This window comes from Crinia signifera, chromosome 7 (genome assembly GCF_055691185.1).
Source record: "Crinia signifera chromosome 7, ASM5569118v1, whole genome shotgun sequence".
Taxonomy (NCBI): Eukaryota; Metazoa; Chordata; class Amphibia; order Anura; family Myobatrachidae; genus Crinia; species Crinia signifera.
The window spans coordinates 168,567,855-168,589,622 of NC_139223.1; the positions used below are offsets into that span (position 1 = coordinate 168,567,855).

The following is a 21,768-nucleotide window of genomic DNA, read 5'->3' on the forward strand; positions in this document are numbered from 1 at the left end:
TGAGCCTGGACCACTGCAGGAACTGGGAGGTAGGCACCCAAGTATGCCTACTTGATGACAGATCTAAGCCAGCGAGCAATTGTCTGCTTAGTAGCAGGCCAACCTCTCTTCTGAAATCCAAAGAGGACGAAGAGAGAGTCCGTGGGGAGCTGTGGCGGAACGGTTTGAAGAACCGCCCTGTCGGACCTCCGGGCCGATGCAAATGCCAACAGGAAAACTGTTTTCCAGGTAAGCCATCAAAGGTCCACCAACCTCAATGGTTCACACAGGGCACCCTGAAGACCCCCGAGGACCAGTGAAAGATCCCACGGAGCAACCGGGGGAACAAAGGGAGGCTGCATACGCAGGACAACTTGCAGGAAAGTGCGGACATCCTGCAATAATGCCAACTTCCTGCGGAACAGGATGGATGGAGCCGAAACTTGCACCTTCAAAGAAGACAACTGCAATCCAGCCTCCAAACCCTTTTGCAAGAATGACAGAATCCTGGACAAACGGTAAGTCCTGGGATTGAAACGGCGAGTGCAACACCAGGAAAAGTAAACCCGCCAGATAAGATAGTAAGCACCAGCCAAAGAAGGCTTGCTGGCCTTGAGCATAGTTGATATGACCCTCGAGTTAAAGCCTTTGGCTCTCAACAAGGAGGTATCAACTGACACCCCGTCAAAGCCAGACACTGCAGGTTTGGATGTAGACACGAACCTTGAGTGGGGCAGGTCTGGCCATAGAGGTAGATGGATCGGAGGGACCACTGACAGGGCCTGCAGATCCGAGAACCAGATCCTCTTGGGCCAATGTGGGGCCACCAGGATCAACGTGCCTCATTCCGCCTTCAACTTGCGAAGAACTCTGAGGAGGAGCGAGAAGGGGGGAAAGTCATACATCAGAGCAATTGGCCACGGGTCTGACAGGGCGTCTACCATGCAGGCCCCTAGGTTCCGAGACCGGATCCGTACAGGGTGACCTGATGATTGTGGCATGAGGCCATCAAGTCCACCTCGGGTCTGCCCCAACGGTGCACTAACATCTGGAACACTTCCGGAAGGAGGGACCATTCACCGGCATCGAGTCTGAGGGTAGAGAGAGTCCGCTTACCTAGTGAGGACCCCTGGGATAAAGACCGCCGATAGAACCCGGGTCTTCCTCTCCGACCATTGAAAAATGAGGGAGGCCTCTGCTATGGCCGCCCGACTCCGAGTACCCCCTTGGTGGTTGATATAAGCCACCGTCATCTCGTTGTCCAACTGGACTTGCACAGGGTAACCTCGGAGCAAAGGTTCCACCAGGTGGAAGACCTGCAGGACTGCCCTCAGTTTGAGGACATTGATCGACAGCAGGGATTCCTGTGCATTCCACAATCCCTGGAAAGATATATGACACGTCACCGCTCCCCAACCATGGAGACTGGCATCCGTGGTGAGTCCACCGGTGAACCCAAAACCAGAAATGTGCATGTCTGGATTTACCCGGATCTCAAAACGGGACCTTATTGGCTATCCAGCTGTCACATGTCTTGGAGAAAACCATGTGACAGCATATAGCCAATAAGATCCAGTTTTGAGAACCGGGTAAATCCGGACCGGCACATCTCTACCCAAAACGGTCTCCCCTCCGTGAGGTTCTGGTCCAAAAGCCACCTGGACAGGGAGATCCGTACTGCCGGTGAATATTAGGCGGGATCGAAGATTGGTGTAAGACCCCCACCACTTGTTGAGAATCTCTCGTTGGAGAGGGTGTGAGTGGAATTGTGCAAACTCCGCCATGTCGAAGGCCGACACCATCGAGCCCAGGACCCTCATGCAGGCATGGATTGACACTCGCCTGAGGGAGAGGAGATGCCGAACATGGGATGCGGCGTACTTCTGGAATGTAGATATGATGATGAACTGTATCCAACTGGGCCCCCAGAAGGATCATGGACTGAGCTGGAAGAATAGAAGACTTGGGCCAATTTATGATCCAGCCGTGACTTTCTAGGACCTCTACCACCTTGGTCAAGTGGGCCCGGAGAAGCTCTGGCGACTGTGCCAGGATCAGCTGATCGTCCAGATACGAAAGTATCCAGATACCCTGAACTCTGCTGCCCATTACCGCCATTACCTTTGTAAACACCTTGGTTGCAGTGGATAGGCCGAAAGGCAGCGATTAAATCTGGAAATGACTGTCCTGCAGTGCAAACCACAGAAACCGTTGATTTTTCTGTTTGATGAGGATATGCAGATACGCGTCCCGGATGTCCAGCGACGCTATGTAGAATGCATAGGGAGCGCAGCAAACTTCCTATTTGGTATCACCCAGGCCTCTGAGAGGGTAAGTCCTTAGACTTAGGGAAGACAGCCAGAGTCCATTTGGGACGCTTAAAAGTCGGTCCCGAGGACCTGGGTGGTTCAGGAGGATCCTGAAAATTTAAGACGTCCTTGACCAATGTTACCAAGGCCCCTACATTAATGCGTTATGAGGCGTCACCCCTTTGGGCGTCGTGGTCATCATCATCATCCCTGTCGCCAACTAGTTGCTCATCCTCATCGTCCGTACCAGTATCCTGATGGAGGAGAGGTAGGAGAGAAGGCCCCCCCCCCTGACTTTTTGGATGTCCTGGACGGAGGCAGATAAAGCATGCGCTCAAGGGGGCTCCACCACAAGGGGGGGGGAATACCGGATACGTGGCTGGCCTCACTGGCTGCAGGGACATGCAAATGAGAGTTTGACTACTAGCTGCGCCATAACCCGAGTAAGGGACTTAGCCCAAGCCGGCTCCTGAGAGGAGGCTGCATCTGTGGGCTACGTCTGCGCATTGTGACAGCATGGGCATAAACCCTCCTCCAGCGGGGATAGTCCTGCTTTGCAAACTGAACAAGACTTCAATATAGGAGCCCCTGTGTCACTATTGCTGCCTACTCTGGATGACATTGTACAGGAAAAAGGCAGCTGAAAACTGACACAGGTAACAATATACTTCTGTACAGAAGACACAGCAAACATACAAAGGCATACAATGCAAATAAACACTGGCACCGAGCTCCCCAAAGCAGCTATGGCTGGCTGGAGCATAAAACTCTGTAACCTGTGCAGGCAGGCAGGAAGAGACCAGTGGCGGGAACCAACGTGGGTATACCCTTCCTACTGTCCCCGGGGGAGGGGCTGAGTGAGAGGAGCCCACTCCCCCTAATGTGAGACCACCAGCGCTGCTGCCCTGTCATTGACTATAAGCCAGTGTACAAATAAAAAATGAAGAAGTTATGCTGCTTAATGCAGCCCCTCTCTGTGGATCCTGCCAGCACTAAAAAAGTAGTAGCCTAGCTTGGAGGCGGGGTAGAGGGGAGGAGCCTGGCTGGCTGCAGCCAAGAAGTTTAACCTTTCTGGTGCTGGAATGGTCACTCTCTTTCGCTCACTACCTAATGTTAGCCCTGTGGCCCCTGATGTCTCCCGAAGAATCAAATAATTACAGCTGGTAGGAATGAGACATGGATACAGGATAGCAGTGTGTTCCGCCCGTTACCTATAGTTACATCGTACAGTAACGGCCATGTCATTACTGGTAACTGGTAGGAAAGCAGTGTGGTCTGCCCCTGTTACTTACTACAACCTCGTACAGCAACGGTCATGGCATTTTTCCCATGCCTGTGTGGGTTTCCTATGGGTATTCTGGTTTCCTTCCACAATATTCTCCCTATGCCTGTGTGGGTTTCCTATGGGTATTCCGGGTTCCTCCCACAATATTCTCCCCATGCCTGTGTGTGTTTCCTATGGGTACTCCGGTTTCCTCCTACAATATTCGCCACATGCCTGTGGGTGTTATATGGTTATGTTGCGGCGTTACCCCAATACCCTGCGTTACCCCTATACCCACCTCTCAGTTTGTACAGCTCTCCGCTCGCAGCATTCACTGTAAATGTGTGGGAATCTTCATCACTGGGGGAGATGACAGCCCCAGCCAGCTGAACCGTGCCCCTCGCCTTCTGGTTCTTCAGCTGCTCGTTCACAAAATATTCCAGCAGTCCGGCTTCGTTATTCAAGACAAAGAACCTGGAAACAGGGACGGGAAGGCAACGCTACACGTGAGACATAGGGAGCAAGATATACAGCTGCCATGTCTGCAGGCTAGTGTAATACGGACTGCACCGTAGCACCCCCTGGTGGCAACCGTCACTCATAACCAGCTGTGCATGATCTGCGCAGAATAACTGTTACATCTATATATAAAATATAATATAATATCGAACAAAACCATTAAATGTTGCCACAAACAGAATGACAATATACAAGCCACCACAGAATCTAAAGGCCAGCAGCTGTAATGAGTACAAAATGGCCGACCAGCTGCTACGTACCGGAACTGCCATCCTGTGACCAGGTTAGTGTACTTGGAGAGGTAGCCGCAGATATTCTCCATGTGGTCGCTGTGGGAGAGAAGAGAGATGGGAGAACCAATCAGTGATGGCGGCAGAAGGAGCGAGGGCCACATTCACAATCACATTGCGTTTAAATTCTCCTGGGTACAATACAAGGGCCAACACATGAAAAGGTTGACATACGTTCTTCACATTTTTTTCTATTTTTTAAACTATTTACTGCTTTAACGTGGACTCGGAAACATGGGTACGCGTTACACTAATTGGGGGTCCATTTGCTTAGGGGTGACTTAAAACAACATGAAAAACTCATGTCGAACTTTTGTCACTGTCGGCCTACTGCATGTCGACCTAGACCTAGTCTGTGATCTATACCACGTCCATATACAGCCAGATATATAGACTGTGACAACATGCTGAAGGAGTCAACACACTGTTCAGTGCTACCCTGACTGCTCCATAACTGACAGCTGAAGCCCCTCCCACGTATAGAACACTCTCTTGAAGGGATCTCATACAAAGAGGCAGACATAACTGAGCTCCTCCCTGCCCAGCTGCCACTCACACGCTGCCTGCCCAGCCCCCCCCGCACGAGTGCGTCCTGCCTGCCCAGCCGCCCCCCTTTGCCTGCCCAGCCGCCCCCCTGCCTGCCCAGTCGCCCCCCTGCCTGCCCAGCCCCCCCGCGCGAGTGAGTCCTGCCTGCCCTGCCGCCCCCCCCGCCTGCCCAGCCGCCCCCCACGCGCCCTGCCTGCACAGCCGCCTCCCCTGCCTCCACAGCCGCCCCCCTGCCTCCACAGCCGCCCCCCCAGCCGCCGCCCCCCTGCCTCCACAGCCGTCGCCCCCCTGCCTTCACAGCCGCCCCCCCTGCTTCCACAGCTGCCCCCGCGTGCCCTGCCTCCACAGCTGCCCCCCGCGTGCCCTGCCTCCACAGCTGCCCCCCGCGTGCCCTGCCTCCACAGCTGCCCCCCCACGTGCCCTGCCTGCCCAGCCGCCCCCCTGCCTCCACCACACAACTGTGCACCACCTCACTACCGTGCCCCACACAACTGTGCACCAGCACACAACAGTGTACCAACCACATAACCGTGCACCACCTCACAACTGTGCACCACCCACCACAGCGCAACTGTGCGCCCCCACCAATAAACTTTTTTAATCAATAAATGTTTGGGATCCACTGTCCTAACTGCATTTTGTACATTTTGCAATGCTAGCCTGTGGTTCTGATTGGATTATTCATATAAGTATAATAAAATGATATGTGCGTGCGCATGTTACACGATAACGCTCAAACGCTTTAACTAATGCTGCTTTCCCACTGCCTACACGGGTAATGACCCGTTTTTTTTAAACGGGTCTTTAAACGGGTAAGAGCCATAAAGACTCTTTCCCACTGCAGCTTTTAAACGGTAAATTACCGTTTAAAAGCTGTTTTTGTCACATTCACACTTACCCGTTTAAAAACCCGTTTAAGCAGTGTAAAGATAGGGGGGGGGGGAGAACTTAAAAAAAAAAAAACGGCGTGGGGTCCCCCCACTGCCGTAACCAGCACCAGGCTGAAAGAGCCGGGGCTGGTAATAAAAAATCAGGAAACCCGACAAATAGGGGTTCCCTGATTTTTTACAACCAGCCCCAGGCTCCAGGCCCGGGGCTGGTTCCCAAAATACGGGGGACAAAATGACTAGGGGTCCCCCGTATTTTAAGAACCAGCCCCAGGCACAACCAGCCAGCAGGGTAATGCCACAGCCGGGGGACACTTATGATATAAGTTCCCGCGGCCAAAGCATTAACCCTACCGACCAGTCAGCCTGGCCAGGGGCCCTGGGGGAGTGGGGACCCCCCCAATAAAGGGGTCCCCCCCCTCCAGGACTTACCTGACCAGGCTGAAGCCTGGTGCTGTCCTCGATGCCCCTGGGCGGTGGGCATCGAGCTTATGGTATGGTGTAAAAAATAGAATAAAAACCATTGTCTTTTACTGGTGAACTATGAGTCCCAGCAAGCCTCCCCCGCAAGCTGGGACTTGGGAGAACCACAAGTCCCAGCCTGCGGGGCATTAAAGGGCCCGCTGGGTCTTGTAGTTCCACAGTAAAAGAAAGAGTTAAATAAACACACTGACACACGTGAAAAATAAAAGTTTAATACATACATAACACATACATACTGATACTTACCTATCTTGAGCCCGTAGGTAGCCCTGGTCCTGATGTCCTGGTCCGTGTCGGCGTCTGTATCCATGTCGGCATCCCTGTCGGCGATCCGGAGTCCGAAGAAATCCATTTGGCAAGCTGTGGAAGGAAACCATACTCACCTGTCCCAGCGCGACGTAGTCCAGGTAAGGTCTTTGCAAAAAAAACAAACCGAACACCCGAACCAAGCGAACAGGCAGAGAGCCGCACGGTGTGTTTACATCGTGCGGCTCCGCCCCCGAATGACGCTATTGGCCGCCTTGCGGCCAATAGCGGCATTCGGGGGCGGAGCCGCACAATGTAAACAAACACCGTGCGGCTCTCTGCCTGTTCGCTTGGTTCGGGTGTTCGGTTGTTTTTTTTTTGCAAAGACCTTACCTGGACTACGTCGCGCTGGGACAGGTGAGTATGGTTTCCTTCCACAGCTTCCCAAATGGATTTCTTCGGACTCCGGACCGCCGTCGCCGTCGCCGACAGGGATGCCGACATGGATACAGACGCCGACACGGACCAGGACATCAGGACCAGGGCTACCTACGGGCTCAAGATAGGTAAGTATCAGTATGTATGTGTTATGTATGTATTAAACTTTTATTTTTCACGTGTGTCAGTGTGTTTATTTAACTCTTTCTTTTACTGTGGAACTACAAGACCCAGCGGGCCCTTTAATGCCCCGCAGGCTGGGACTTGTGGTTCTCCAACTCCAAGTAAAAAGGCTAAAAAAACGGCATTTTACCGTGTAAAGCCTGCAGTGGGAAAGGGGCATAATTGTCTAGCACACTACCTTATCATCTTAATAAGCCCCCCCCCCCCCAAAAAAAAAACAATGTTCCTGTTCCAAGCTGCCCAGGCGAACTTAGGCCCCTAGTGTTCATTCTAGCACCCGCCATATTTGAAAACCCATGCAGTTCCTCTTCCCTGCCTGGGGTGTCGCTGTCTGCTGTAGTGCTTCTAGCATAGTGTGGTCTATATATCAGCACTGATATGCAAACCAGTCCTGTGCTAGAAACATCACAGCAGACAGCGACACCCCAGGCAGGGAAGAGGAACTGCATGGGTTTTCAAATATGGCGGGTGCTAGAATGAACACTAGCCTCCCCAGCGCACATGGACCTCAGCTATGTCCCCCAGCCTCACTGACTCTCCCCTCCCCCCCCCCCCCCCCCCCCCCCATGCTGGCTCTCCCTCCCGCTGCAGCTCCAGCCAGGGCCCCTGACACACTTGCCCACCCCCAGTCATACAGCAGGCCTGCCTCTGGATCCATCCATGCTGGCCGTGGTGTGCTGATGGGGAGATGGCCTGTTTGAGCCCTTTCACTAATGCCCTGTGTGTAGATGGCGCTGCCAATGGCCGCCTAGGATCTGTGCCACCCATCCAAGATATGTACCCCTTGTCTCCCCTGTAGTGTTCCATATCTGTACTGTTATTTTTACTTGTTACCTAACTTTCTGAAAACAACCAGGGCAGCGGAAAGCGCCGACAGGCCCCGCTAAAAGGGGCGTGGTCAACCAGTTGTGGCAAACAGGAGCCTGGAGAAATTTATTTTGCAGGGGGTACAGGCTGTGTGCTGGCACACAGGCTGCTGCCTCTCTCCCCCACTCAGCACACGGCACTGAGAAACATGTGCTGAGCGGGGGAGAGAGGCTGTGCTGCGGCAGCCTCTGCTCCTTGCTCCCACTACCCGGTCTCTGTAGCAGGAGAGGGGGTGCCGGGCCCGGGTAAAAAGTATACGCAACCCCAAACCCTCTCGACAGCACTGAATACAACACAATAAACAGATTCCCTTAAGCGGGCCCTTAAAGGCTCCATTAAATGGAAAACATTTTCACTTTACAAAACGTTTGCGAATTGCATAAGAATAAACTTTTGATCGACCGTCAGATGGGATTTAAGGCTAGTGGCAAAATAGAACCTTAGGCTATATCTGTGTTGAGTGTAGAAAATGTGTGTGTACATGTGATAGGGCATATACAGTAGGGCATAATTCAGCCGGGATCGCTAATTACAGAATGTGCAAATAGGCCTTGCGCTTGTGCGAGGGGAATAAGCTACTGAAAATGCATATGGATCATAAACACAATACAGCTGCAGTTTGAATGACAGGAGGCCGGCGTTTGGGGGCGATAAACGGCAGTTTTCTGCGAGTATCATAAAAATGTGGCATGTCCATGCTTTTTATGCTGTACATATCTTAAATAAAACTATAGATGTGATACTGATCGTAGGGAATGTGGCCCTATGCGTGTACAGTAGGGAATGTGGCCCTATGCGTGTACAGTCAGCGAGATGGGGTCTGAGGGCAATGACTCCGCATAGCTGTTGTGTCCTCTCCCGGGTGCTAATCCTGCATTACACCAGCGGATACACAGGGTGCACGGGACACTCAGCAAATGCGGTGTTAACTGGTCCCACGTGACAATGTCACAGGAAGCACAAAACAAACCGTAACTTAAATAAATCCGTTCCCCTCAGGAATCATGTGACATAAGAGGAACACCACAGAAACTGGAACTAGGACACAGGGCCTGTGAGGCGGACAGTGACCCCGTAAGATAGGTGCCTGTGAGGCGGACAGTGTCCCCGTAGGACAGGTGCCTGTGAGGCGGGCAGTGTCCCTGTAGGACAGGTGCCTGTGAGGCGGACAGTGACCCTGTAGGACAGGTGCCTGTGAGGCAGACAGTGTTCCCGTAGGACAGGTGCCTGTGAGGTGGGCAGTGTCCCCGTAGGACAGGTGCCTGTGAGGCGGGCAGTGTCCCCGTAGGACACAGGGCCTGTGAGGCAGGCAGTGTCCCCGTAGGACACAGGGCCTGTGAGGCAGGCAGTGTCCCTGTAGGACAGGTGCCTGTGAGGCGGGCAGTGTCCCCGTAGGACACAGGGCCTGTGAGGCGGGCAGTGTCCCTGTAGGACAGGTGCCTGTGAGGCGGGCAGTGTCCCCGTATGACACAGGGCCTGTGAGGCGGGCAGTGTCCCCGTAGGACACAGGGCCTGTGAGGCAGGCAGTGTCCCCGTAGGACACAGGGCCTGTGAGGCAGGCAGTGTCCCCGTAGGACACAGGGCCTGTGAGGCGGGCAGTGTCCCTGTAGGACAGGTGCCTGTGAGGTGGGCAGTGTCCCCGTAGGACAGGTGCCTGTGAGGCGGGCAGTGTCCCCGTAGGACACAGGGCCTGTGAGGCGGGCAATGTCCCTGTAGGACAGGTGCCTGTGAGGCGGACAGTGACCCTGTAGGACAGGTGCCTGTGAGGCAGACAGTGTTCCCGTAGGACAGGTGCCTGTGAGGTGGGCAGTGTCCCCGTAGGACAGGTGCCTGTGAGGCGGGCAATGTCCCCGTAGGACACAGGGCCTGTGAGGCGGGCAGTGTCCCCGTAGGACACAGGGCCTGTGAGGCGGGCAGTGTCCCCGTAGGACACAGGGCCTGTGAGGCAGGCAGTGTCCCCGTAGGACACAGGGCCTGTGAGGCGGGCAGTGTCCCTGTAGGACAGGTGCCTGTGAGGCGGGCAGTGTCCCCTTAGGACAGGTGCCTGTGAGGCGGGCAGTGTCCCCGTAGGACACAGGGCCTGTGAGGCGGGAAGTGTCCCTGTAGGACAGGTGCCTGTGAGGCGGGCAGTGTCCCCTTAGGACAGATGCCTGTGAGGCGGGCAGTGTCCCTGTAGGACAGGTGCCTGTGAGGCGGGCAGTGTCCCCTTAGGACAGGTGCCTGTGAGGCGGGCAGTGTCCCCGTAGGATATTTATACACTCTCATAGGTTATATTTATTATATACTCCCATAGGTTGGTTATGTGTCTACACTGTACCACAATGATAAAGAAACCTTCCCCTCAGTGACTTGTCATGTATATATATATATATATATATATATATATATATATCTTACTCTATCAATAAGGAACGGTTATTACAGCTTCACATCCTCAGTACAGAGATCCCCTGGTGAAGCAGATTTCCTTTGTCAGTACTACAGTAACCTTGTCACAACCTCCCTTTATATTATAGTTATATATTAACTATGGCTAATCTAATGCACAACACACAGATTCCTCTGACAGGTCACAGCCATCTCCACAGGTCACCCAATCAGGACATGAACCCCAGGAAACACCAGCCATGGCGAATGCTAAATATGAGGGTTTATCGCTTTGCAATGTATCTCACCCCATTCCAGAGACACAAAGGTAACACAACCCACTGTGCGCATGTCACCAGCTCTTACCTGTACTGCCAGGCCTTACTGCTCACTCCTCTGTGGGCAGCGCGGTGGTTATGGGGGCTGTGGGAAGGGTCCAGTTTGCCATCACTGTCACTGACCCTCATGGCTGGAGGGTCCACCTGCATTTTGGGGGTGGGCAGGGATCCGCGTGCTGTGGCGGATTCTCTTACACTGCCACTCCACTCACATGTGCATGGACTGTCTCTAATCTGTGTGACACTAGAGCTGTCTCTCTATTCCCCCTGGCGCAATGTATGGGACACAGGGCTCTCTTCTCTGTGTGACACAAGAGCTGACTCTCTATCCCCCCTGGAGCAATGTATGGGACGCAGGGCTCTCTAATCTGTGTGACACAAGAGCTGACTCTCTATTACCCCTGGAGCAATGTATGGGACACAGGGCTCTCTTCTGTGTGACACAAGAGCTGACTCTCTATTACCCTGGAGCAATGTATAGGATACAGGGCTCTCTTCTATGTGTGACACAAGAGCAGACTCTCTATTCCCCTTGGAGCAATGTATGGGACACAGGGCTCTCTTCTGTGTGTGGCACAAGAGCTGACTCTCTATTCCCCCTGGAGCAATGTATGGGACACAGGGCTTGTGACACAAGAGCTGACACTCTATTCCCTCCCAGCAGGGTCAGTACATACAGTATACAGGGGGCAGGGCTGTACTTTAGGTGTGTATATTATATGCATGGGGCGGGGGTCCCGGTACCATCTCAGCCCATCTTCGTGTCACCGCTCCCGTTCATGTCGCCTCCGCAGGCTAGCCGGGCAGGGAGAACACAGCCTTCCGTCACTTCCGGGGTGCGTACCGGTCATCGACGTCATGGCGCACAGCGCAGCGCGGCGCCATGTTGGCTACTGGCAGCGCTGCCATAGACTGAGGGTAAAGGATCATGTGATCTTCCAAAGGCTTATCCAGCAGTAGTCATCCGTATATACATGGAATCAGTATATACCATATATCCGTACTACAGCTGTTATTGCCAGGTTATGCATCACTCACATGGCCTTGACCATTCCTGTGAGATCCTGTGTGAGTTTTGTGACTCTCCCCCCTCCCACCTTATTCTCTCAACCCTCTATCACTCAGCCTGTCTTATTTATTATTTATTAACAGTTTCTTATATAGCGCACACATATTCTGCAGCGCTGTACAGAGACTATTACCAGTTATTATATAGCGCACACATATTCTGCAGCGCTGTACAGAGACTATTAGTATTACCAGTTATTATATAGCACACACATATTCTGCAGCGCTGTACAGAGAATATTTGAACAGTCACATCAGTCCCTGCCCCAGTGGTACTGACAATCTATAGGGTTAATTTTTGTTGAAAGCCAGTTGACCTACAAGTATATTTTTGGATTGTGGGAGGAAACCGGAGTACCCGGAGGAAACCCACGCAAGTACAGGGAGAATGTACAAACTCTGCACAGTTAGGGTCATGCCATGGTGAGAATTGAACCCATGAGCTCAGCGCTGTGAGGCAGTAATGCCATACCCTCCAACAATTTCAACTTAAAAATCGGTACAGGCCAGGGGGTGTGGCCATGGATAGAGGGTGTGGCCATTTGTAAAGGGGTGTGTGGTCTATGAGCCCCAGCCTCTGGGGTGAATTTATGAAGCTTGGAGAAGTGTTATCTATCCCCATAAAGAACGTTATGAGCAAGGTGATAATGGTTCAGCCAATCAGCTCTTACCTGTCAATTTACATATTGTAGCTGATTGGCTGAACCATTATCACCTTGCTCATAATGTTCTTTATGGGGATAGATAACACTTCTCCAAGCTTCATAAATTCACCCCTGAGTGTCCTCCCACCCCCCGGTCCCCACTCACCTGATACCTGGATCCCCTGACTCGTAGCCTAGGCCAGGCAGGTCACATAGGTGCGCAGGGTCAGGGCTCCAATCTGCCCATCCAGCCCGGAGAGGGCAAGCAGGTCCCGGCTGCAAGGGGGGAGAGGGCGCTTGGAGGGGGGAGCGGCACACGCCGCCCCCCACAGCTAGGTTTTCCGGCGGTGTCATGGCGGCGCCCGAGTCTGGGTGACAGTTTCTGATAGGGTGCTGTCTGCAGGTGAAATCCGGGGTCAGCGCGGAGTGCGGCAGCCTCTCATGGGGAGTTGGACGCAGGGGGAGGCAGGCCTGCCCACATTCCACCGCTGTGCACCCTGGGAGATGTAGTCCAGGCCAGCCGCTCCCCCACACTCCCTGGGGAGCAGTGAACTACATCTCCCAGAGTCCTTTAGCGATGGATGTTAAAAATCGGTACAACCGGTACAATTTATTTTAGCCGGTAGAGACTGTTAAAAAATGGTACTGTACCGGCTAAAACGGTACAGTTGGAGGGTATGTAATGCTAAATATTCCACCATCCGAGTCTTTCCTCTCTCTTTATCTTTTTCTGTCCCTAGTCTCCCTTTCTCCTATATCTCCTCCCCACCTTTTTTCCTAGACTTCCTCTCTTTCTCTTTCTTCTCAGACAATCTCTCTCTTTCCCTGACACCCGTTGTCTCATTCTCTTCCTCCCTGATTCTCCCCATTTCTCTCTGGGACACACTCTCTCTCCCCTTCTCTCCCTGACACCATATCTCTCTCTCTATCCTTTCTCTCCCCTGTCTCCCCCCCCCTTTTTCTCCCTGACACAATCTCTCTCTCTCTCTCTCTCTCTACCCCTTTCTCTCCCTGACACTCTCCCTCTCCCCCTGACACAGTCTCTCCTTCCCTGTCTCTCCCTCTTTCTCTTCCTGGCACTGTGTCTCTCTCTCTCTCCTCCTTTCTCTCCCTAACACTCTCACTCTCTCCCTGTCTCTCCCCTTTTCTCTCCCTTACACCATCTCTATCTCCCTTGCTCTCTCACTCTTTCCCTGACACAATATCTCTCCCTGTCTCTCCCCCTTTCTCTCCCTGACACTGTCTATTTCTTTCTAACTGTCTCTCACTGACACTCTCACTCTCTCCCTCTTTATCTCCATGACACATCTCTATCTCTCTTCCTGACTCTCTTTCTCTCCCTGACACCATCTCTCTCCCTGTCTCTCCTCCTTTCTCTCACTGACACTGTCTCTCTCTCCCCCTTTCTCTTCCTGAGACCATCTTCCTCTCTCTCTCCCTGTCTCTCTCCCTTACTTTCCCTGACATCGTCTCTCTCTCTCTCTCTTTTTCTTAGGGATGGTCATCGTTGCCTTTGCATCAAAGCGCAACTGACCATCAATAGTGTATGTCTATTCAATGGATGACTAAAAGCAAAAACAAAACTATTCGTTTAAGTTTGACATCTATGGTGGGAAACCATCTGGTTCTCCCCCATCAATGGCAAAACTATTCAACATCGGCCATAAGCCATTGATGATTTCTAATCATCGATGGCCATCCCTACTTTTTCTCCCTGACACAGTCTCTCTCTCCCACGTACTCTCCCTGACTCCATCTATCTCCCTGTCTCTCCCCATTCTCTTCCTGACATTGTCTCTCTCTCCCTGTCTTTCCCTGACACCATCTCTCTCCCCCTTTCCCTCCCTGACACTCTCACTCTCCTCCTGACACAGTCTCCCTTTCCCTGTCTCTCCCCCTTTGTCTTCCTGACACTGTCTCTCTCTCCCTTTTTCTCTCCCTGACACCATATCTATCTCTCTTCCTGTCTCTCACTCTTTCTCTCCCTGACACCATATCTCTCCCTTTCTCTCCATGGCACTGTCTCTTTCTTTCTCCTTGTCTATCCCCCTTTCTCTCCCTGACACTCTCACTCTCTCCCTCTTTCTCTCCTGACACCATCTCTATTTCTCTTCCTGTCTCTCCCTCTTTCTCTCCCTGACACCATCTCTCTCTGTCTCTCCTCCTTTCTCTCACTGACACTGTCTCTCTCTATGGCCCTTATTCTGCTTGGTGCGGCCGGAGCCGCATATGCGGCTCCGACCGTGCAGGCGAATCCCCGCCTTCCATACGGATCGCCACGGCCGTCCGTACGCGGACATGTGGCGGTCCGCATGAAAATGGCGGGGGATACGCCTCCACCATCTTGGAGCAGCCCCCTGCATTCGATGGTCACCGACCATCGAAGGCAGGGCCGCACGCTCCACCAGCTCCCGCACCCATAGACCTCACGGACACTTGTCCGTGTGAAAGCATGTATGGGGGCGGGCAGCTGACATCCTGCGATGTCAGATGCCCGCCCCCAACACATGCGTCACAGCCTCATTACCATGCGTACGCCCCGCGTTTGCATGGGAACGCCCATGAAACGCGGGGCGTATGCATAGGGAAATGAGGCTAAGTAGCCCCTCACGCCCCTATCCACCCCCTTTGCGGCGTTAAAAAAAATTGTGCGGCGATTTCGCCTGCACATGCGCAGAGTGCCCTCTGCACATGCGCAGAGCGAAAACATCGGCGGAACGGCCGCATGCGGCCGTTACCGCTTAGAACAGAATAAGGGCCTATATCCCTGTCTCTTTCTCCCTTTATTTCCCTGACATGCTCACTCTCTCTTGCCCCCCTTTCACTCTCTTTCTCTTATTATCCCATTTTCCATTACACCCTCCCTCTTTCTCTCTCTCTTTTTCTCTATATCCTTGACACCCTCTTTGTTTTTCACTCTTTCAAGATTTTTCTATGGGACCCACAAAGTTCTAGATACACTCCTGGGTGTCTGGTATACCGTAAAGAGCCCATTTTGGAGATCAGTATCACATTCAGGGCGAAATGTAATGGGTTGCGGGGGTTTTTTTGCATTTTTTTTTTTTTCGCAAAATCTGCCGTTTTCGGCCATTTTCCGAAAATTGCATATTTTATAGGGTGCGATTCGCAGCAAAAAAATCGCACTTTTTGCAGCGAAATCGCACATTTTGAAGTGGCGATTTTTAGTTACACTTCAATTCGCATCCAGATGTTTTCCCATTGGAAAGCATCTAACACGCACATGTAATAGGGTGTGATTTTTGTTAAAGGTTACCAAAAATCGACAAAAAAGTAGACCAGGTTCTGGCTGGCGAATTTGACAGAATCATGCACAGATCATCGTGATCTGTGCATGGTTCTGTCCAAAAAAACGGGGGGAAAAAAATGGGAAAAAAAACTGCGTGGGGTCCCCCCTCCTGACCATAACCAGCCCCAGGATGAAAGAGCCGGTCCTGGTTTTATAAAATCACAGGAACAAACAAGTCGGGGTTCCGTGGATTTTATAAACCAGCACCAGGTGCAAGGGCCGGTCCTGGTTCCCAAAATACAGGGGGACAAAATGACTAGGGGTCCCCCGTATTTCAAGAACCAGCACCGGGCCCAGCCAGCAGGGTAATGCCACAGCCGGGGGGGAGACTTTTTATACAAGTCCCCCCGGCCAAAGCATTCGTCCCCCTGACCGGTCAGCATGGGCATGGGTCCTGGGGGAGTGGGGACCCCCGAAAGAAGGAGTCCCCCCCTCCAGAACTTACCTGCCCATGCTGAAGGCCAGGGCTGTCCTCGATGCCCCTGGGCGGTGGGCATCGAGCTGATACTTGGAGAATGATTCTATTGGCCGCCTAGCGGCCAATCGGAGCCGAGAAAGTCGGCTCCTGATTGGCCGCTATGTGGCCAATAGAATCATTCGGTTGAGAGGCGCGTAAGATGAAACATCTCTGTGCCTCTCATTCCAATCGGGTACCGGCGGCTGATGCGGTGGACTACGGCAGAGACGGAGAAGATGACGGGATCTTCGCCGGAGGACCTGGTGAGTAGGATTTCCTTCCACAGGTCCCCCATGGATTTCTTCGGATCCAGGACCCCAGACTCTTCAGCCCTGGAGCCCCAGACTCTGGACCAGCCCCAGAACCAAGGCACCGGAACCAAGGCACCGTACCCGGACCCAGGGACCTACCGACGGGCTCAAGATAGGTAAGTATCAGTATGTATGGGCTTTGGATGTATTAAAGTTTTATTTTTATTGTGTCTGTGTGTGTGTGTTTATTTGACTATTTTTATTACTGTGGAACTACAAGTGCCAGCGGGCCCTTTAATGCCCCACATGCTGGGACTTGTGGTTCTCCAAGTCCCTACATGTGGTGCAGGCTTGCTGGGACTCATAGTTCCACAGCAATACACAATAGTTTTTCAATTGGATGAATGCTTTGGCCGGGGGAACTTGTATAAAAAGTCTCCCCCCGGCTGTGGCATTACCCTGCTGGCTGGTTGGGCCCGGTGCTGGTTCTTGAAATACGGGGGACCCCTAGTCATTTTGTCCCCCGTATTTTGGGAACCAGGACCGGCCCTTGAGCCTGGTGCTGGTTTTAGAAAATCCACGGAACCCCGACTTGTTTGTTCCTGTGATTTTATGAAACCAGGACCGGCTCTTTCAGCCCGGGGCTGCTTATGCTCAGGTTTTTTTCCCGTTTTTTTTTTTTTACACAAAATTGCATGTTTTAAAATGCGCACATTTTCATGACCAAAAATTGCCCGAAATCGCACCATATCGCACTTTTTTGCCGCAAATTCGCATCTCATTACATATGCAATTCACGGCAAAAAATGTGATTTTTAAAGGTTCGATTTGTTGCGATTTTTTTGCTTACAAAAAAATCGCACCCTATTACATTTCGCCCCCAGTATATATTCGGGTGACTAACTGCTATGCGGAGCACATTCTGACATTAGTGTACCACACAGAGCATTTCTGCTATCAGTATACAATGCAGAGCATATTCTGCTGTCCTTGTACCATGCAGAGCATATTCTGCTATCAGTATACCATGCAGAGCATATTCTGCTGTCCGTGTGCCATGCAGAGCATATTCTGCTATCAGTATACCACGCAGCAGAGCATATTCTGCTGTCTGTGTGGCCTGCAGAGCATATTCTGCTGTCCTTGTACCATGCAGAGCATATTCTGCAATCAGTATACCTCACAGTATACAGTCTCAGTACTCACATGTGGACACACGGATGGACCTCAGTAGGAGTCTCAGTACTCACATGTGGACACACGGATGGACCCCAGTAGGAGTCTCAGTACTCACATGTGGACACACGGATGGACCCCAGTAGGAGTCTCAGTACTCGCATGTGGACACACGGATGGACCCCAGTAGGAGTCTCAGTACTCGCATGTGGACACACGGATGGACCCCAGTAGGAGTCTCAGTACTCACACGTGGACATACGGATGGACCCCAGAAGGAGTCTCAGTACTCACATGTGGACATACGGATGGACCCCAGTAGGAGTCTCATTACTCACATGTGGACACACGGATGGACCCCAGTAGGAGTCTTAGTACTCACATGTGGACACACGGATGGACCCCAGTAGGAGTCTCAGTACTCACATGTGGACACACGGATGGACCTCAGTAGGAGTCTCAGTACTCACACATGTGGAAACACGGATGGACCCCAGTAGGAGTCTCAGTACTCACATGTGGACACACGGATGGACCCCAGTAGGAGTCTCAGTACTCGCATGTGGACACACGGATGGACCCCAGTAGGAGTCTCAGTACTCGCATGTGGACACACGGATGGACCCCAGTAGGAGTCTCAGTACTCACATGTGGACACATGGATGGACCCCAGTAGGAGTCTCAGTACTCACACGTGGACATACGGATAGACCCCAGTAGGAGTCTCAGTACTCACACGTGGACATACGGATGGACCCCAGTAGGATTCTTAGTACTCACACGTGGACATACGGATGTACCCCAGTTGGAGTCTCAGTACTCACATGTGGACACACGGATGGACCCCAGTAGGAGTCTCAGTACTCACATGTGGACACACGGATGGACCCCAGTAGGAGTCTCAGTACTCACATGTGGACACACGGATGGACCCCAGTAGGAGTCTCAGTACTCACACGTGGACATACGGATGTACCCCAGTAGGAGTCTCAGTACTCACATCTGGACACACGGATGGACCCCAGTAGGAGTCTCAGTACTCACATGTGGACACACGGATGGACCCCAGTAAAAGTCTCAGTACTCACATGTGGACACACGGATGGACTCCAGTAGGAGTCTCAGTACTCACACGTGGACATACGGATGTACCCCAGTTGGAGTCTCAGTACTCACACATTATTATTATTATTATTATAATTTTATTTATAAGGCGCCACAAGTGTTTCGCAGCGCCGTACAAAGGAACAATACAGGGAGACAAAACTTGGCATAACATTGAATAAATAACAAAAATACAGTACAAATAAAGAGCACCACAGTTCAATACACATTACAGCTTAAATGTAAGTAGTGAGGACCCAATCAACATACAACTAGAGGCTTGAGGCCAATGATGGAGATGAGTATGAAGATGGTCACTGAGTGTTGGAGTAAAGGAGAGCTGTGAGTGAAATGTGAAGAGAAGTGGGCTTTGACAACAGGAGGGAAGAGGGCCCTACTCGGAGGAGCTTACAATCTAGTAGATTGTAAGCTCACATGTGGACACACGGATGGACCCCAGTAGGAGTCTCAGTACTCACACATGTGGACACACGGATGGACCCCAGTAGGAGTCTCAGTACTCACACATGTGGACACACGGATGGACCCCAGTAGGAGTCTCAGTACTCACACATGTAGATACACAGATGGACCTCAGTAGGAGTCTCAGTACTCACACATGTGGACACACGGATGGACCCCAGTAGGAGTCTCAGTACTCACACATGTGGAAACACGGATGGACCCCAGTAGGAGTCTCATGTGGATACACAGATGGACCCCAATAGAAGTCTCAGTACTCACACATGTGTACACATGGATGGACCCCAGTAGGACTCTCAGTACTCACACATGTAGATACACAGATGGACCGCAGTAGGACTCTCAGTACTCACACATGTGGATACATGGATGGACTCCAGTAGGAGTCTCAGTACTTACACATGTGGACACACGGTTTGAGCCCAGTAGGAGTCTCAGTACTCACACATGTGTACACATGGATGGACCCCAGTAGGAGTCTCAGTACTCACACACGTGGACACACGGATGTACCCCAGTTGGAGTCTCAGTACTCACACATGTGGACACACGGTTTGAGCCCAGTAGGAGTCTCAGTACTCACACATGTGGACACATGGATGGACCCCAATAGGAGTATCAGTACTCACACATGTGGACACACGGATGGACCCCAGTAGGAGTCTCAGTACTCACACATGTGGACACACGGATGGACCCCAGTAGGAGTCTCTGTACTCACATGTCGACACACGGATGGACCCCACTCACACATGTGGACACACGGATGGACCCCAGTAGGAGTCTCAGTACTCACATGTGGACACACGGATGGACCCCAGTAGGAGTCTCAGTACTCACACATGTGGACACACGGATGGACCCCAGTAGGAGTCTCAGTACTCACACATGTAGATACACAGATGGACCTCAGTAGGAGTCTCAGTACTCACACATGTGGACACACGGATGGACCCCAGTAGGAGTCTCAGTACACACACATGTGGAAACACGGATGGACCCCAGTAGGAGTCTCATGTGGATACACAGATGGACCCCAATAGAAGTCTCAGTACTCACACATGTGTACACATGGATGGACCCCAGTAGGACTCTCAGTACTCACACATGTAGATACACAGATGGACCGCAGTAGGACTCTCAGTACTCACACATGTGGATACACGGATGGACTCCAGTAGGAGTCTCAGTACTTACACATGTGGACACACGGTTTGAGCCCAGTAGGAGTCTCAGTACTCACATGTGGACACACGGATGGACCCCAGTAAAAGTCTCAGTACTCACATGTGGACACACGGATGGACCCCAGTAGGAGTTTCAGTACTCACATGTGGACACACGGATGGACCCCAGTAGGAGTCTCAGTACTCACACTTGGGCCCACGGATGGACCCTAGTTGGGGTCTCAGTACTCACACATGTGGACACACGGATGTACCCCAGTTGGAGTCTCAGTACTCACACATGTGGACACATGGATGGACCCCAGTAGGAGTCTCAGTACTCACACATGTGGACACATGGATGGACCCCAGTAGGAGTCTCAGTACTCACACATGTGGACACATGGATGGACCCCAGTAGGAGTTTCAGTACTCACACATGTGGACACATGGATGGACCCCAGTAGGAGTCTCAGTAATTTGCAGAATCATTAGCATAAAGCACAGATGTGACTGGGGCAAAAAGACTCAAGGACAGTTGCAACTGTGTCCAACTTCGGTGTAAATTTACTAAAGCTTCTAAAAATGAAGTGATGTTGCCCAGAGCAACCAATCAGATTCTGTTTGTCATTTTCTAGAATGCAATGGAGAAATGATAGTCAGAATCTGATTGGTTGCTATGGGCATCACCCAAGCTTCAGTAGTTGACCTCTTACAATCAGGCCCATACTTGTGAGACAGCCTGTAATATTGCATTGCAGTGACTGAGCTGCCAGCGTCACTGGCCTGGCGACTCTCTGTGGTTACAGGCATTGTGCAAGCCACAGATACAAACATTCTGTCTCTGCAATATTACATGTCGTAACTGGAATCATGGTGATCTCATGTGACCCTCTGACAGCTGTGTGTAGGTGTTCTCTGCCAGGCAGCCGCACCCCGGGACTGGTATATTGTATACAGGAGAGCAGCCGGACCCCGGGACTGTTATACAGGAGAGCGGCCGCACGCCGGGACTGTTATACTGTATACAGGAGAGCGGCCGCACGCCGGGACTGTTATACTGTATACAGGAGAGCGGCCGCACCCCGGGACTGTTATACTGTATACAGGAGAGAGGCCACACCCAGGACTTTTATACTGTATACAGGAGAGAGGCCGCACCCCGGGACTGGTATACTGTATACAGGAGAGCGGCCGCACGCCGGGACTGTTATACTGTATACAGGAGAGAGGCCGCACCCCGGGACTGTTATACTGTATACAGGAGAGCGGCCGCACCCCGGGACTGTTATACTGTATACAGGAGAGCGGCCGCACACCCAGGGACTGGTATACTGTATACAGGAGTACAGCCACACCCGGGACTGTTATACTGTATACAGGAGTGCAGCCGCAC

The 21,768-nt window shown here is 52.1% G+C and overlaps 1 protein-coding gene across 1 annotated transcript in view; it reads right to left on the reverse strand.

Moving 5' to 3' along the window:
* The window catches only part of OSBPL11 (oxysterol binding protein like 11), a 30,979-nt gene extending 19,405 nt beyond the window's left edge, over positions 1-11,574 (reverse strand). Inside the window, 3 exon segments of the mRNA XM_083154284.1 lie at positions 3,851-4,026; positions 4,332-4,400; positions 10,745-11,574. Of these exon segments, the coding sequence (XP_083010410.1) occupies positions 3,851-4,026; positions 4,332-4,400; positions 10,745-10,866 (367 nt within the window). The 5' untranslated portion in view covers positions 10,867-11,574.
* Between the last annotated feature and the right edge of the window lie 10,194 nt (positions 11,575-21,768).